The sequence below is a fragment of the Canis lupus genome, chromosome 10 (genome assembly GCF_048164855.1).
Source record: "Canis lupus baileyi chromosome 10, mCanLup2.hap1, whole genome shotgun sequence".
Taxonomy (NCBI): Eukaryota; Metazoa; Chordata; class Mammalia; order Carnivora; family Canidae; genus Canis; species Canis lupus.
In genome coordinates, this window is record NC_132847.1 from 17005186 (window position 1) to 17023415 (window position 18230).

General features: G+C 41.1%; 1 protein-coding gene across 1 annotated transcript in view; it reads right to left on the bottom strand.

Moving 5' to 3' along the window:
* Window positions 1-2909: 2909 nt before the first annotated feature.
* The window catches only part of ALDH7A1 (aldehyde dehydrogenase 7 family member A1), a 47675-nt gene continuing 32354 nt past the window's right edge, over window positions 2910-18230 (bottom strand). Inside the window, 7 exon segments of the mRNA XM_072840822.1 lie at window positions 2910-3163; window positions 4536-4611; window positions 9504-9577; window positions 9787-9884; window positions 11351-11467; window positions 14388-14494; window positions 16337-16421. Coding sequence (XP_072696923.1) covers window positions 3109-3163; window positions 4536-4611; window positions 9504-9577; window positions 9787-9884; window positions 11351-11467; window positions 14388-14494; window positions 16337-16421 — 612 coding nt within the window. The 3' untranslated portion in view covers window positions 2910-3108.

Sequence of the window (18230 nt, forward strand, 5' to 3'; positions counted from 1 at the left end):
AGGCAGATAAAGTTACAGCAAAGGCAACAGGAGAAAGATCTGAAGTACAGAAGAGCAGGGTCGCACAGACTCCCGAGTCCCTTCAGCGTTCCCAGGGACAAAGAATGCCACCAGAACCATCCGTGGTTGCACAGCAGGGAAGAAAGGAGTGGGGGAAAAATTTTTTTAAAGATTTATTTATTCATGAGACACATACAGAACCGAAGGCAGAAGACACTCAACCACTGATCCACCCAGGCATCCCCCAGGAGAGAAAAAACAGCATCCCTATTTCCTTTGAGAAAACTTGCTTCATCTCCATTTGTGAGGTCTTCGTGAGGAGTGCCTGCCTCCCAAAATGAAGGCCAGGACAACCAAGTCTTCTGATGCCTGACTATGGAACTTTAAGAGTCAAGATCCTAGGATCAGCCATTTGGGAAGCTCTCTCCAAGGACAGGAAAATCCCAGCAACATGCTAAGACTCATAGGGTTCACTACAGTGGTGGACATTGGCATGCAAACCACAGCTCTTATCCACAATGGGGGCTGAGAAATGGCAGTACGGCTCCAGTACCAGATGCAAGCAGTCAAGAGGGACAAAATGGAAACAGTAATCACGAAGCAGTACAGGGCTCTTATCACCTTAGAATACATGACCACAACAACAAACACAAATGTACATTTCAAATTCCTTAGTTAAAAATACTAATAAGTGAGACACCTGGGTGTCTCAGTGGTTGAGCATCTGCCTTTGGCTCAGGTGGTGATCCCCAGGGTCCTGGGATTGAGTCCCGATCAGGCTCCGCGCAGGGAACCTACTTCTCCCTCTGCCTATGTCTCTGCCTCTCTCATGAATAAATAAATAAAATCTTAAAAAAAAAAAAATACTAATAATTAGCAACTTTTATTGTGTCACTAAAAAAAACAAAGGACAATTTAAGTGTAAAATTTTTTAATAAGCATTATGACAAAAATATGTGCTCAAAATTGTTAGAAACATATGTAGAAAAATTATGAATTAGTTTCCCCCCCAAAAAATAGCCGCCCTAGCATGCTAGAAAATTGGCCACCGCATCATGGCTTTAGCAGATACACAGGAGGACGGAGAGCCTCCTTAGAAACCTAAATGAGAGAAATTACGAATGTAAAAAAATTTAAGTCAGAATACTGATTTAGAACACTTGTTTAAAAATAATACGCTAGGAAAACCCAGGGTATAGGAAAATATTTCAATAAAAAAATCACCTTGCACATTTTCACAAAATAATAATGGCCTGTCAGTACGTGATTCCTGAAAGAGTTTTAAATTGTGTTTTACTTCTTCAGATCGTAATACAGTCAGTCCCTAAGAGGACTAAAATACTTAAACATTGTGACCTAAAAACAAAAAACAAAACAAAGCCATAGCAAGATTTTAAAAGTTAATGCCCAAATTGCATGATTGTCTTAAGCAACCACTTTAAAAAGTACAAGTACCTCAATACAGCATAATCCAGTCTGTTTTGAATTTTAAAATACAGAGAAAATTTGGTTTTCAGGAGGATCATTTCATGAGCTGTTTCAAGGTTACTTAGGTCCATAAGGAAGATCCAAGTGTGCATGTGTGTGCTGGGTGGAGGGAGGGGATCTAGAAATGCAGGATTCCAAGTACTTCATTCTCCAACATCATTTTCTTTTTTATGAGTTTTAATTTTTATCGGAGTTATACATTCTATTGACCAAAAGAATCAAACAGTTATCTAAGACATGTTCTGAGAAACAGCAATTCCTCTCCTCTCCATACCTGATCTTCCATTTGCCCTGCCCCCCAAGACCATGCTTCTTTGAGCATTTACCTATCTCCATAAACATTTTGTTAACTATTTCTTACTTCTGCACCTTAAGGCATTAGTAATTTTCCACTAGAGAACAGCAACTATCCACCTCTTTGATGTAACCCTGACTTCTTCCTGCCAACATGCTTTCAACAGGTATGTATCATCAGCATTTTGCTTAATTAATACTCAAGGTTGACAACAACATGCCTTGGTAAACACTAGTCCCAACTATGCCATGGGCCATAGTATGAACATCTCTCCCACTGTGATAAATTCTTAATTGCTTAGTTTTCTCATTTGCTTACTTCCATCATAACTCAACCCACTCTTTGCCAGTCATCCAAATCTCCCCATACATCCCAATGTATCAGATTACCTATAAATGTCATCTTCTTGGAAGGCTTCTGCCCAGTTCCAACCCAGCAGGGCATATAGACTGCCAGGAAGAGGCCTTCAAGAGCCAATGGGAGCTCAATAGGAAAGCTTGGGCTGAACCACTCCAAAAGCTGTTTCCCAAGAGGAGGAGGCAGATTCTTCGCCACAAACAAATGAACTTTCCTCCTTTTACCTCAACCACATGCTGCCACACTCATGGTGGTCATTCTCCCAGAACAAATCCAAGTGCAAATGCACAAACATAATAGCTATAAAGAAAATATTCTAAGGTTGCATAAGAAACCCATAGACATAGGCAGAGTCCTTGGCGGGTATAGGTTCTATAGCAGGACCAAAACCCATGTCCACCAGGTCTATCTTTTTTTGTAGTGACTCAAGGCAATGTGGGCAAGAGAAACTGTAATGGTGATAAAGACCCCTAGTCATTCCATACAGAGCAAGCCATCCTACGTGGAGCTGTGCTGTGCTCCTCCACCTGCAAGGAACACAAGCACACTCCCTGCAAACACTATTCTTTCCAATACTAGAGGCTAGTGTGAGTCAACATTCACTATAGCAATCTTACATGCATGTTCCTGCATGTACTGAGAAGACTTCTATTTTCCTATTTCCTAACTATTGCATCTACTATTTTTTTTCTAAATTAAAATAAAAAATCCTTAAACTCACCAACTACTAGTAACATAAAAATTCATCACATCTTTTACTAAATATGGCTATTTGTGACAATTCAGTTTTATTTCTAAAAAGTAAGTCTCTTGATTTAGCTGGGGCCTCAGGGTTAAGAGACTAGTCATTGTCATAATCAAAATGATGCATTTATTCAGGGCAAATCTTAATTTTCTTCTTCTTCTTCAGAACAAAGAACTGCAAGAATGCCTAGAAGACTTGAAGTAATGCTGATTTACCGTCACCTTTATTGAAACTTGATTCCTTGAGCCAGAGGAAGGTCCTTACTGTAGTTGATAGTACTAGAGGGGAAAAGAAATGAACAAATTAAATGAAGGGTAGTACATATATAATATAGAAAAATTTATGCCATTAAGAAAATCTAGCATATCTGTATATATTAACAAGGTAAAATGTCCAAGATACAGGTTGGTGAAGAAGAAAAAATTAAGATACAAAACATGGTTAGTACAGATTCAGTTTCATAAAAGAAAAAAACAAAGGAGAAACATAGAAATCTATAATATGCCTATCAAATGTTATTAATAGTCTTCAAGGCACAAGAATAGGGGGATCTACTCTAGATCTCAAGTACGCAAGAAAAGTAATGTACATGACTTCAAAGAATGGGAACCAGGAAAAAACAAACAAACCCCCACAACAAAGAATGGGAACCAGGAGAACGTGCATGCGTCTGGGACTTAAAGTACGGACAAAAGCACCTCAGAAATTCCTGACAGATATCACTTCACTGAGGCTCTAAGGGACTAAGGCTGAGAATCTACCTGAGGCTATAGGGTTAGTGAGAAGCAATAAATGAGACTAAGATGAGCGTTCTGGGATCTTGGACCTATGTTCTTTCTACAACATCATATCCCATGGGCCTGACTCACATATCGTTTTAATGCACTTGGGTAAATCTCTCTCTGTCTAAGCCAGAGAAGGGGGGAACGTGGGTGGTTCAGTTGGTTAAGCAACCAACTGTTGATTTCGGTGCAGGTTGTGATCTTAGGGTTGGGAGATCGACCCCCGCATTAGGCTCCAGACTCAGCACAGTCTACTGGAGATTCTCTCTCTCTCCATCTCTCTGCCCCTCTCCTAATCATGCACTGCCCCCTCCTCTTTCTCTAAAAATAAGTAAAATCTTTTAAAAAGCATACAAGTAAAAGGAGCAACTCCTAGTAAAATCCTCCCTGAAGCAGGCTCCTGTGGCAGCTAGCCGTGTGCTGGGTGAACATGCTAAAGCACCCTCAAGTATCATGCTCATTATTCTGGCCTGCAGGGGCCCTGCACGTGTCCAGTCTGCTTCTGTCCAGTCTGCTTCTACTCCTACAGCCTGCAAGGGTGTTGGTTGCACCCAATGAGAAAACTACAAGGACAGCTTCCTCTACTTTCTCCTACTGGTTGACCTTCCAATGTCCTGCTCCTCTGGCGTCTCCAGAAACCACCAATGGGACAGTTTCCCAGCTGAGCCCTGGGCACTGGCTGAGGTAGGACAAGAAGGAGGGAGAACTAACAGTACAGAAGGGATGTCCCAGGAGGGGACAGCTGTGCTCATTAAAGAACCAAAATGAAGTATAGCCCTATAAAGACAGGGCATAAGGTAGAACAGTGTAAAAGCCTGTTCCCAATGGTTGGGAAGCTCAATCCCAACCTCCCAAAGCCTTTTCTTACCAAGTGGATCTTCTCATGTACTGTTTCCAGGCATCACTCCCGGACTCCCGACCACCACCAGTGTGCTTTTCTCCTCCTAGAGAAATACACAAGAAGCTCACATCTCGTGAGGAGTTTCTCTGTGCGCAGCTCCTACTTGGCAGCATGAAAAGAAACACACCAAAAGGACATTAGAGCTACCTGACCAATGGATTTACATTTATCTCAGAGTTATCTCCTCTACATACAAAAGACAGAGACCAGATAAACAGGAAAAAAGAACTGAGAAAAAAAGAAAAAAAAAAAAAAAACACATAAGGAATAAAGAGGGAACAAATTTGTCAGAAATAAAAGAAAACCAACCTTACCATGAGACCAGATATTAAGATGGGAAACTTCCAGATGGTGGAAATATAATTTTATTTTCTCATTTAAGCTTAGCTATATATATTTTCAAATAAATATATATATACATACATACTGCTTTTATAATATTCTGAATTTTTATATTAATGTCATTATATCATTAAGAAAGTAATGATTCCATAAAATAAGAAAAGGATACTATGTAGAGGTGTGCCATCAGAGCACAAGAAATGAGACTTGGTAGTGTTTTTGGTAACAGCAGAAAAGAAAACACTTAATAAAAGAGCTAGAAGAATAATCTGAGCAGGTGCCTGGTTGGCTCAGTCATTGAGGTGTGCAACTCCGGATATCTTGGGATCGTGAGTTTAAACCCCACATTGGGGGTAGAGATAACTTAAAAATAAAATCCTAGGGGCACCTGGGTGGCTCAGTCAGTTAAGCATTCGACTCTTGATTTCGGCTCAGGTCATGAACTTAGGGTAGAGAGACTGGGCCCTGTGTTGGGCTCTGTGCTCAGTGGGGAGTCTGCTTGAGATTCTCTCTCACATAGTGTACACACACATTCGCTCTCTCAAATAAACCGATCTTTAAAAAAATTGCAATAAAAAATTGCAATAATGAAAATAAATAAAAATCTTAAAAAAAGGAAATTTCCCATATTCAAAACAAAACAAAACAAATGAAAGAGAACAAAATTAGACAATTCTTCAAGAGATAACACTCAAACAACAGAATAGTTTACTAGAATAGTAATTAAAAAGAAAAATATTGGGGTGCCTGGCTGGCTTAGTTGGCAAAGCATACAACTCTTGATCTCAGGGTTTTAAGTTCAAGCTGCATGTAGGGTGCAGAGATTACTTTAAAATAAAGGGGGGGGGGCACCTGGGTGGCTCAGTAAGTTAAGCTTCTGACTCTTGATTTCAGCTCAGGGCATAATCTCAGGATCTTGAGATCAAGCCCCACCGTGGTCTCAGCATAGAATCTGAGATTCTCACTCTCCCTCTCCATCTCCCCTCCCACCTCTCTAAATAAATAATAAAATCTTAAAAAACAAAACAAAACAAAAAAACAAGCAAGTAGAGAAAAAGTGAAGGAAATAAAATTGTCAAAAAAAACTACCAACACAGAACTAGCAAAAACACCCCAGCATTGAAAATTATGAGTCCCAATACTCTAAAGCTAATCCCTGGCCCACTGTCCAAGAAAAATGTTTACAAAGATCTTTGTTGACATAAATAGCAGACCCCAAATTTTTTGAAATAGGAAAGAAAAGAGAGATCGGAAATCAAAGTGGACTGAACTCTTCAACCACAATACCAGAAACCATAATGTAAGTGAGTAACAACTTCAAAAGTCTGAGGAAAAATTATTGCAAACTGTGCAGCAAAGGCAGCGCAGGTCTGCTTGCAATGCTGCTGCATATGGGCACTCAGGTACTAAGTAGCTCCCCCTACAGGGACATAAAATTTCCCCTACATGATACTTGTTCTCACTGGGCCTCAACTGCTTTTGCACAGTGTGGTTTATGTTAAACACCTCTTTTTTTCAGGGAGTCTGGAGTTTTGGAATAAGCCAGGTGACCAGTCACCCTGGTAGATGACATTCCATGTACATTGTCCCAATCTACCGCTGGAAGAATTTAGCATGTCCTGTGACTTCAAGGGGGAGACACTTAGAAGCTTGGCTGGTTTCTCTGGTTTCCTTTTAACTTCACATAGAGCAGTTAACATCATGCTACACATGTAGAAAGAAGAGGGAGGTTTAAAAAGGTTCAGCTAAGCTAACAGAGAGTCAACAAATAATGTCTAAAATTGAGAAAAGAGTAAGCAGTGAACACCTGGCTGGCTCAGTCAGTGGAACATGTAGCTCTAGACCTCAGGATTATGAGGTCCAGCCCCTTGTTGGATGGAGAGATTATGTAAAACAAATAAATTAAAAAAAAAAAAAAAAAAAAAAAAAACGGGATCCCTGGGTGGCTCAGCCGTATAGCGCCTGCCTTTTGGCCCAGAGCATGATCCTGGAGTCCCGGGATCGAGTCGCACGTCGGGCTCCCTGCATGGAGCCTGCTTCTCCCTCCTCCTGTGTCTCTGCCTCTCTCTCTCTCTCTCATAAATAAATAAATAAATAAATAAATAAATAAATAAATAAACAAACTAAAGTAAATTCAAAGCTAAATTTACTGTTTTTTTCTTAGCTATCTCAAAGTAGTTGCCTCTAGAAATGAAGCCGCAAGAGAAAAGTGGGAGAAGCCACTTTCCCATTTACAAATTAACTTGTGGAGGCTCAAATAAAGACGAGTCAGGCGGACGAAAAAGTATGGGCCAAAAACAAGGACTAAAGGCCCCCGGAGGGGAGAGAGCACACAGGTGCACGCAGGCCACTCAACAGCGGAGGGCAGGGGTGAGCCTGAAGGAAAGGAGGAACCTTTTGTCAAAATCGGCAGATTGAATGCTAAGGGCAGTAAACACTGGTTTATTTTTGATTTTTTTTATTTATTTATGATAGTCACACACACACGCAGAGAGAGAGAGAGAGAGAGAGAGAGAGAGAGAGAGAGAGAGAGGCAGAGACACAGGCAGAGGGAGAAGCAGGCTCCATGCACCGGGAGCCCGATGTGGGATTCGATCCTGGGTCTCCAGGATCACGCCCTGGGCCAAAGGCAGGCGCCAAACCACTGCGCCACCCAGGGATCCCAACACTGGTTTAAAACATTAAAAAATGCCTCTAGGGATCCCTGGGTGGCGCAGTGGTTTGGCGCCTGCCTTTGGCCCAGGGCACGATCCTGGAGACCCGGGATCGAATCCCACATCGGGCTCCAGGTGCATGGAGCCTGCTTCTCCCTCTGCCTGTGTCTCTGCCTCTCTCTCTCTCACTGTGTGCCTATCATAAATAAATAAAATAAAATAAAAAAAATAAAAAAAAATAAAAAATGCCTCTAATTACTTAAACTGTTGGAGGTATTAATGCATGTGTGTTCTCCTCTATACCTACATAAGTATATGAGTATAAACAAGGTAATCTGTTTCTACTATATTTTCACTAATTTTTAGTAGTAATCTTAATACACAATTGTTGGTTGGGATGGCTTTTTTTTTTTTCTTTTAAGATTTTATTTATTTATTCACGAGAGACAGAGAGAGAGAGAGAGACAGAGACAGAGACACAGGCAGAGGGAGAAGCAGGCTCCATGCAGGGAGCCCAATGCGGGACTCGATCCTGGGACTGCAGGATCATGCCCTGGGCGGGAGACAGGCGCTAAACCGCTGAGCCACCCAGGGATCCCAGGATGGCTTTAAAAACAAAAACTATTCCTCAATTTAAGCATTGAGAACTCAAGGCTTATTAAGAGAAAATATAAGCAGAACCCAGTGAAAAAAGCAACTTAGCATTTTATCTAAAAAAGCTAATGTTAAAAAAATAAATAAATAAAAATAAAAATGCTAACGTTTAACACTTATATTCCTTCTGGTTTTAAAAACTAGAATTTTTTGTGACAAAATCTGGCTTATGCCTAAAGCCAGGGGTTTTTAGGGGTACCTGGGTCCTACAGTCCATTAAGCACCCAACTCTTGATTTTGGCTCAGGTTGTGATCTCAGGGTCATGAGATGGAGCTCCAAGTTGGGATCCACGCTCAGCACCAAGTCAGCTTCTGCCTCTGCCCCTCTCCCCACTCGTGCTCACATGTGTTCTCTTTCAGATAAATAAAATCTTTAAAAACAAACCAGAAAACCAGGGGTTCTTAACGTTCTTTGAGTCATGACCCTCTCTACAAAAGAGATGCCACCATTTCAAGGGGTCACATATTTTAGGTCAAGGGCCCCAGCTCCAACATGATGATGCATCTGAGAATAAAAAGTTGGATCTTGAACAGTAACTCTGAATATGGCATATCAAGCTCCTCTCAAGCATGTTAGACCAGGGATCCCTGGGTGGCTCAGCAGTTTAGTGCCTGCCTTCGGCCTAGCGCGTGATCCTAGAGTCTCGGGATCGAATCTCACATCAGGCTCCCTGCATGGAGCCTGCTCCTCCCCCTGCCTGTGTCTCTGTCTCTCTCTCTGTGTCTCTCATAAATAAATAAATAAAGTCTTAAAAAAAAAAAAAAAAAAAAAAAAGCATGTTAGACCAGGTTCTTACCAGGTTATTTCAGGTTCTTGGTCGAACTTTTTCAAAAGCTACTACTGCTTTTATTGTCTGAATTGTGTCCCCTCCCAAAATTCCTATGTTGAAAATCTAACTTCCAATACTTAGGATATGGCTGTATTTGGCAAGAGGACCTTTAAGAAGGTAATTAAAGTTGAACGAGGTCATAAGCCAAAAAAAAAAAAAAAGAAAGAAAGAAAAGAAGCCATAAAGGTGCAGCCTGGTGTCCTCCTAAAAGAGGAAGAGGCACCAGGGATGTACGCATGCACAGAGAGAAAGCCACGGAAGGATTATAAGCCATGAAAAAGAGGCCTCAGGAGAAACCCAACAACTGCCAACACCTTGACCCTGGACTTGCAGCCTCCAGAACTGTGAGGATATAAATTCTTGTTGTTTTAAGCCACCCAATCCATGGTATTTTGTTATGGCAGCCTGACCATCTAACACATTGCCCCCAATGAGGACAAGGATTCTCTACATACCAAATGCACCTCCGATCTCAGCCCCACTCGTTGGGATATTGACATTTACAATGCCACAGTCGGATCCTTTCGGTCTGCATGTAAGATGGGAAACAGAGTTGAGAGCAACATTTAAGAAATTAAGAAAAAAAAAAAAAAACAAAAGAAAATCCAAGCAAAACCTCTAAAACTCTCGATGCTCAAAAGAGGATTTGCAATTATGATGGTTTCATTTTCTTTCTTGTAAGCCCATTCACGGCACAAATCAGGCTTATGTAAATTCTCAAAATAGATAAAGTTATACCCAAGCCAGCGGAAGATTCTGCCCAAATCCTTGGTAAAGATGCTACTTGAAAGTCCTTGTTTTACTTCATTATTCCATGCAAAGACTTCTTCTTCATTCTGAAAGGATAAATGGTGGAAGCTGTTAGATGATGCGGTGTTTGGGTCAAAGTTCATGATGGTACATTTCACGAGATGTACCAGTATAATTTCAGTGCACAAAAGTAAACTAAAAACTCAGAATCTAATTGTTTCTCTAATATACACAGCTTTGTGGAGTTTTCCTTTATTGCACTCTGAAAAACAGATGGTACATGCGTCCATTCGAGGTACTACATTTAAGAGCTAATATTTACTGAACTCCTATTATGTGCAACCCCATGACTTAGGCACTTTGCATGCATTTAAGTATTTAATTCTCATCCAATGATACAGGTTTTTTTTTTTTTTTTCAATGATACAGGTTTTATAGTATCCCCAACTTACAGATTGGTCAAGGTACACTAAATAATTTGCTCAAGAATTCACTCACATACACACAGTACAAAACATGAAATTATCCTCTCTAGTCACATTATGTGTAACAATGATAAGACAATTTAAATCAACATTTTTAAAAAGCATTCATATAGTTGCAAAAGGATGTAATTCTCAGTATTTTTTAACTGCTAATCCTGGCACATCCAAACCTTGATTCTATCACTTAATATTTTCTGATATGGCTAGGGCCTGTCTCACAGTGGGGAAAGAGACCATCTAGCTATTTCTATCTGCTAAAAGCTCCACAGGCTGTCCCCTGATACAGGTTAGAAATGTGTCTTTAGACTGCTCCTGTATCTTCTCATTTATCTGCTGATACTCAGCACTCAGGCGATCAAACTCTGGTGCCTTTTGTGTGGAACGTGACCATATGGGTTGCACAGCTCAGAACAGGTGACATATGAAGGAGAGCCATCCTCCATCAATTCCAGCTCTGGTCCTCAGCCTGTCCTGGTTTCCCCAGCAGCTAGTCTGACATGCTCTGTGGTACAGAGTGTTCAATTCACATCATCATAGTTGATCTTTCACCTTCAAATTCCTACTGTCAGGGACGCTTGGGTGGCTCAGAGGCAGAGCGTCTACCTTTGGCTCAGGGCGTGATCCCAGAATCCTGGGATCAAGTTCCACATCAGGCTCCCTGCATGGAGCCTGCTTCTCCCTCTGCCTGAGTCTCTGATGAATAAATAAAAATCTTAAAAAATGGGGATCCCTGGGTGGCGCAGCGGTTTGGCGCCTGCCTTTGGCCCAGGGAGCGATCCTGGAGACCCGGGATCGAATCCCACGTCAGGCTCCCGGTGCGTGGAGCCTGCTTCTCCCTCTGCCTGTGTCTCTGCCTCTCTCTCCCTCTCTCTGTGACTATCATAAATAAATAAAAATTTAAAAATAAAAAAAAAAAATCTTAAAAAAAAAAAAAAAATCCGTACTGTCAAAGTGACTTTCTAAAACCTCTCTAAGAGCTGAGTGAAATTTCATATACCTTCATTTTCTTTAGTCTTTTCATTTGTTTCAACAGTCAACTAGAGAAAAGGGAAACAATCCATTTTTACCTTGAATTTAAATACATAAAGAATCGGAGCAAAAGTCTCTGTGTGTGCAATGGACGCATTGTGGGCCAGACCTGTCACAACTGTTGGTTCTACGTAATTGCCAGGGCGATCCATGACCTTCAGTAGAAAAATAAAATAAGAATGAAAGCATTTTGTTTTCTGGTACTTTGGGTCAGAGAACACAACCTTTCCCTAAACTTATGAGAAAAAAATAATAATAAACACCATTTAGACAGATGAATTATTTCCCCAAAATAACTTCCCATCATTTACAAAACTTTCTCTGCCTCCTGTTGAAACTTAGTTGGTCAGAGAAAAATAAAAAAACAAGTGAAGGGACAAAAGCTGGGATACTGACACGACCAAGTTACATGGAAAAAACACTGTTACAGGTGGCTTATTAAAAATGTTTATACAATGTAAAAAATGTCATCTCTATTGTCTGTGTTTAAAGACTATATTGTATCCCCTCTACCCTCAGAGTAGTATGGTGAATGAAGCCTTAACCCTCACAGTGTGACTGAACTTGGGGACAGAACCTTTAAGGAAAAATTCAAGTTAAATGAGGTCACACAGGTGGGGCCCAAATCTGATAGAACTCAGGTCTATACAAAAAAGGAATACTGGAAACCTGTTCTCATCACACTCAAAAGCCACACGAAGACACCAAGAAGCTGGCTGTCTGTATGCCAACAACAGAGGCCTCATCACCTAACCCTGCTAGCACTCTGACTTTAGACTCAGTCCCAAGAACTGTGAAAAAAGTACACTTCTATTATTTAAATGACCTAGTGAGTCGTCTGTGTGGCTCAGTAGGTTAAGCATCAGACACCATTTCAGCTCAGGTCAGGGTCTCAGGGTCATAGGAAAGCCCTTCTTTGGGCTCCGCACTCAACATGGACTCTGTTTGTCCCTCTGCCTCCTCCACTGCCCCTCCCCCTGCTCTCTCAAAAATAAAAATAAACAAATTAATACAGGAAAGAATGACCCAGTCTGTGCTATTTTGTTAGGGCAGTCCTAGCAAAGCAATACATATTGTACAAAAATTAAAAAGCCCAAGAATATACTGTACATACTCTCCTAATTAACCTCCATGTAAACAAATCACTGGTTCAAGTCCACTTAAACTAACACCTGCTTCTTCTGTAAAAAAACTCCTGATGCCCATGGCTACCTGCTCTGGCTAGTGGCAGAGTCTCCAATATGCCTGTATCATTTTGACTCTCAGCCTTTGAGCTGTGTGCTTACCAAGAGTCACCTGGATCAACTCTCCCAATCCTGTGTATGGCAGCTGTTATCTATTACCATAATACCACATTGCATTACACAATGTAAGTAAATATTACACAGGGGAAAAAAAAGAACTATTTTAAATATTAACTTGGGCTACTTAGAAAAATTCAATATAAGTAACAAAAATACACAAATATATATACACACCTCTATCCAACTAGATGTGTATGTGTCAGTGTAAAACCAGGGAGAAAAAAAAAAAGAAAACCAGGGAGAAGGATTCTGTTGTCAGACAGCTTTTCAAGAGACTCAGTTCTCAGAATTTTAAAGGAAGTGAAAATAAATTGTAGATAATAATCACTTGTCAAGTCCTACCACAGATGAAAATGCCTTGACTCTATATCAAAAGAAATTGTTTACAGGAAAGGTATTATGGCAAAAATCCTGGACATGAAAAAATATACATACTAAAAACCATTTTTACCACAGAACTAATTGGCTAAATGGTAGTTTTGCCATAAAAGACAAAACCATAAAAAACACAGGAGGGGCACTCACTGAAAACAACAACAGGAAAGATGAACAACAAAATTAAAAAGACTTTATTGCAAAATACAAAATGTTTGAATCCATTTAAAAATGTGTAGGTGAGATGCCTGGGTGGCTCAGTCAGTTAAGCACCTGCCTTCAGCTCAGGTAATGATCTCAGGGTCCTGGGATCAAGCCCCACATAGGGCTTCTTGCTCAGTGGGGAGCCTGCTTCTCCCTTGCCCTCTACCCCTCCCCCTACTAATGCTCCAGTTCTCTCAAATAAATAAAATATAAAATAAAAAACAAAAAACTCACATGTGGTAGGTAAGTCACACTGTGCAAATAACTGATTTAGTGGATTGTACCTAATTACTTGTCTTCAAAATCACTCTTTTATAGAATTATACATTTTCTTGCTTGTTGATTTGTCTGTTCATTTGACATACTTTTCCTTTTTCCTAAAATTTGTTCCTTTGTTTTTTTGTTTTATTTATTTTTTTAATTTTCTTTTTTTTTAATTTCTTCCTTTGTTAAGAATCATATCAGTTTCCAAATACTAGGATGTGTACTTCTAACTGAGCTTTGTATTCTACCCCTGTGGTTTGTGCTTGGCATGTTGCCATGTGCCCATTGACAGATATTTTAAAGTTCTATGGGAAATGCAAAGTTCACAGTTCTGTGGGAAATGGGTTCAAAACTCTGCACCATGGGTGAGACCATGATGAGCACCAAGATTTATATAATATAAAAATGGGAGTACATCAATGGAGAAACAAAACCCAACTGTCAACCCACTGATTACACCAACACACTGGCCAACCAGTTATTTTCATTACCCTTTATGCCAAAATTGCCTTTAGAACCAATTAGTTATGCAACAATGTTTTCGGTGAAAATGCTGGTGGCAAAAATGCCTATTGCAAAACTACTGAGTACCCTGTTTTTGATTCCCTGCCTTTAAAAAGTAATCACTAAGTTCGGATTGTGACCACTGAATACAAAGTCTTGTACTGTCCCAAGAAAAGGAGGTCTCCCTTCCATACAAATTCCTAGGGACTCTGTTCAAAAGCAACCATGGCTTGGAGTTTCCTGTGTGTCCTTCCAGGAGTGTTCCATGCATTTTATGCTGTCCCTCACCAAAAGTTATTTCCCCTTATAAATGGGATAGAGAGAAGACAGTAGTAGGAGACCCTGCACCAATCTGCCCGGAGCCCTACTTGTGCCTAAGAAAAGGAAGCAAAAATCCATCACTAGGGAGCTCAGGTGTCATTACCTTGCCACCATAGACCACAGTGCCACCTTCTTTCTTTGCATCTTCCACTGCTGCAAGAAACATGCTCACTGCCTGTTTGGTGTGGAGTGGCCCATAGAGAACATCAGCTGCAGAGAAAAAGGCATGGTCTTCATCTCACCCTGAATGGCATCATTTTATTGTCTGAACAGCTCTCCTGATGAACACCCCCAACTCTTCATACAGTGTTCCCAGGGTAGAGCAGGAGTCAGCAATCCTTCCCAGTAGGACAGGAAATACTGAATGCTCGGCATTCAGTGAAAATGCTGGTGGCAAGGACTCATCACCTTGAGGGGAGCGATTCATCTCTTCAAGGGGAGCAAAAGGAGCATGGAAACCAGGGGGTGGGGATCCCTGGGTGGTGCAGTGGTTTGGCGCCTGCCTTTGGCCCAGGGCACAATCCTGGAGACTCGGGATCGAATCCCACGTCGGGCTCCCGGTACATGGAGCCTGCTTGTCCCTCTGCCTATGTCTCTGCCTCTCTCTCTCTCTCTCTCTCTCTCTCTGTGACTATCATAAATAAATAAAAATTTAAAAAAGAAAAAAAAAAAAAGAAACCAGGGGGTGGGGCTGTGTCCTGGTAAAGTTGCTCTACATTAATAGGTGGTGGGCCAAATCTGTCAACGCCTGGGTTAAAGGAATAGCTGTCAATCAATCGTGGCACTGTATTAAAAATGTAAAATCTGGAATGCCTGGGGGGCTCAGTGGTTGAGCATCTGCCTTCGGCTCAGGGCATAATCCCGGGGTCCTGAGATGGAGTCCTGCTTTGGGCTCCCCATGGGGAGCCTGCTTCTACTACTGCCTATGTCTCTGCCCTTCTCTCTGTGAATAAATAAATAATATCTTTAAAATAAAAAGTAAGATCCATTTATTCATGACCATGAGATCATTCTCTACAATCTCCACAGGCTCAGGAGCTGGTGTGGAATTTAACAGGAAAAGACAGATGCTGCCCTATATGGCTGCTGGAATCCAGAACCTGAGAGGTGGCTAGGGGACAGTGGAAGAAGGGAGAGTCAGGTATGCCTCACTGAGGACATGGTATCTTAGAGCACCAGTGGTAGGTAAATGGGGAGCCCACTTCTCCCAGGGAGAAGGATTCTGCTCTCAGATAGCTTTTCCTGTCTGGGAAAAGTGGGGTGAAGGGCATTTCCAATGGAAAAGGTAGCAGGATGGAGCCTGGGACACATGGAGCTCTGTGAGAAAGATGGAGAGCTCAGGGAGCAGGGGGTAGCAAGGGGAACACAGGAAGTCAGGGGTGGGTTAAGCAGAGGAGGAAGAGGTCACAGCATGAAAGACTGTGAGCCAGATCCAGAGGGACTGGGAAAGAATCCAGGTCTCCACTTAAGAGCAATTAAGAGTCACTGGAGTGGAGGGAGCAAGAAAGTGAATTATTTTTAATCTAATTACATTAAAAAAAAAATCATCCTGGCTTCTTTGGAAAGCAGAAGTGGAAGCTAGCAAGTCAGGTGACTTGTGCACCCTTCCACAAGGATGGTGATGGCTTACATGAGCATCGTAAAGAGTGAAGAGAGAAAAGCTTGTCAACTCATCCTATTTGAACATCACCTCCTAAGCTCACCCACCAGCTGACATCAGGCACTCAGGATCTTAAGACACTTGGGTGGCTCAGTGGTTGAGCATCTGCCTTTGGCTCAGGGTGTGATCCCAGGGTCCCAGGACTGAGTCCCTCAGGAAGCCTGCTTCTCCCTCTGCCTATGTCTCTGCCTCTCTCTCCATGTCTCTCATGAATACATAAATTAATTCTTTAAAAAAAAAAAAAAAAAGCACTCAGGATCCTAAGCTTAGGAGCAGACCTGATATCCCCAGTGCCCAATAACTCTGCTTCTTATGCCCTCCTGCCTCTCAGGAAATAAAAAACAGAAAGTACAAGATCAGAACATTTTGAAATGAGCCAGATAGATACTCACAGTCCCATGGGTTCCCCACACGGATCTGCGCATAGGCCTTTTTAAGCCTATTTACAACTTCATCATGGATGCTTTCGTGTAAAAACTACATGAAAAAAGAAACATTCAAGGGAAGAGTCAAACATACAAATTTGTAACAATGTGCAATTTTCCTTAATAGTACTGATTTACAACTCTAAATGGTTTTTAAATATTGTGATCTCTGAAAACATAAGCAAACATAAGTATTCTGTAACTTCTAATTTTAATATTAACTACATTAAGATAATAATTTCCACTCGGTGAAGGTTAGAAAAAAATTATAAGCCATGTCTTCATCAAGTTTCTAAGAACCTATCTGGCCAAGCCTCACACATCATTCAGGCCTGTTTTTATTCTAGAGCATTCGACATGTTAGGTACCAGAGAGCCTCAAGTTTCTCTGTCCCAGTCATAGTGAACACACACTGTATGGTCAGCCCAGCGCAGCTGTTTAACAGCAGGCCCTTAGCCTCAGGCCAAGCAGGGTTCCAGAGGGAGGCCTCAACCTCACTCTAGGTAGGATGGTAAGCTCCATGCTACATTCCTGCTGATGCAGATGAACTTGTCAAACCATCCATTCTCTGGGTTGGTCTTCATGTAGCAAATGGACTGACAGTCTTGGAGAGGTCCACCGTACTGGAAAAGATTTTTCTACATGTCACTAATTGTCCCTATGGAAACCAATGTGGGCAGTGGGTAACAGCATCCTCTAACATTTAAGACTAAATATAAAGCATGATTATGTACACTTGCCCCAACATACAAAGGAAAAATAAAACTTGGCTGAATATACAAATGCTTGACTTCCATTTCATTTCAAACTTTACCATGTGATTAAATTATTTTTTGGAATACTGATTTCCTTCTCAGCACTGGCGCAGTAAAAGTTTAAAGCAAACAAATTAATAAGTTATAAATATTCTATGAACATAGTATCTCAGAGTTTTTTGAAAACTTCAACTATGGAAAAACAAAGGAAATACAGATTACCAACTACTGCCAAATACAGGGGTAAAATCAATATGAAAAGTTATAGAAAAAAGAGACTTACTTTACAGATAGATATCTTTTATTCTAATTAATTTACATTATATCAACCTTATAAAGAATTGGTTCCTACTCATTATGGGAGAGAATAAAAATACAAAGCCAACTCCTCTGTAATTAATTGCAAAACTTTTTTTTATTTAAGGAGGAAAACTTAACAAGAGTAATTTTTTAAATGCCAAATGTAGGGGTGCCTAGGTGGCACATTCAGGTAAGCGACTGGACTCTTGATTTTGGCTCAGGTCATAATCTCAGGGTTATGAGGTTGAGCCCCTGGTCGGGCTCCTGCCGGGTGTGGAACTTGCTTAGGTAGATATTCTTACTCCCTCTCTCACTCCTCCTCACTTTGCTCTCTCTCTCTCTCTCTCAGGAAAAAAAGGTAAAATGGAGCCACATCTTGTACCTAATCAAAATTTGTTTGGTTGTAGTATGGTTTTCAGTACCATGAGAGTCATGAAAATCAGGGTTGTATCCTACATAAAACTGAAATCCAGCTCAAATCTAAGTCTGGAGATTAAAATTTTCAAATTCCACACATGGATGCTAAACCACATCTCCCTATATGCACTTAATACTGACCTGTCCTATATATGAGTGTGCCGGCCATATATTCATACAGAGACAACAAATATAAAGTCACTTGCTTTTCAAGAAACCATGCCAGGGCAGCTAAAGTGGCTTAGCAGTTTAGTGCCGCCTTCACACCAGGGCGTGATCCTGGAGGAGACCTGGGATCGAGTCCCGTGTCGGGCTCCCTGCATGGAGCCTGCTTCTCCCTCTGCCTGTGTCTCTGCCTCTCTGTGTGTGTGTGTCTCTCATGAATAAAT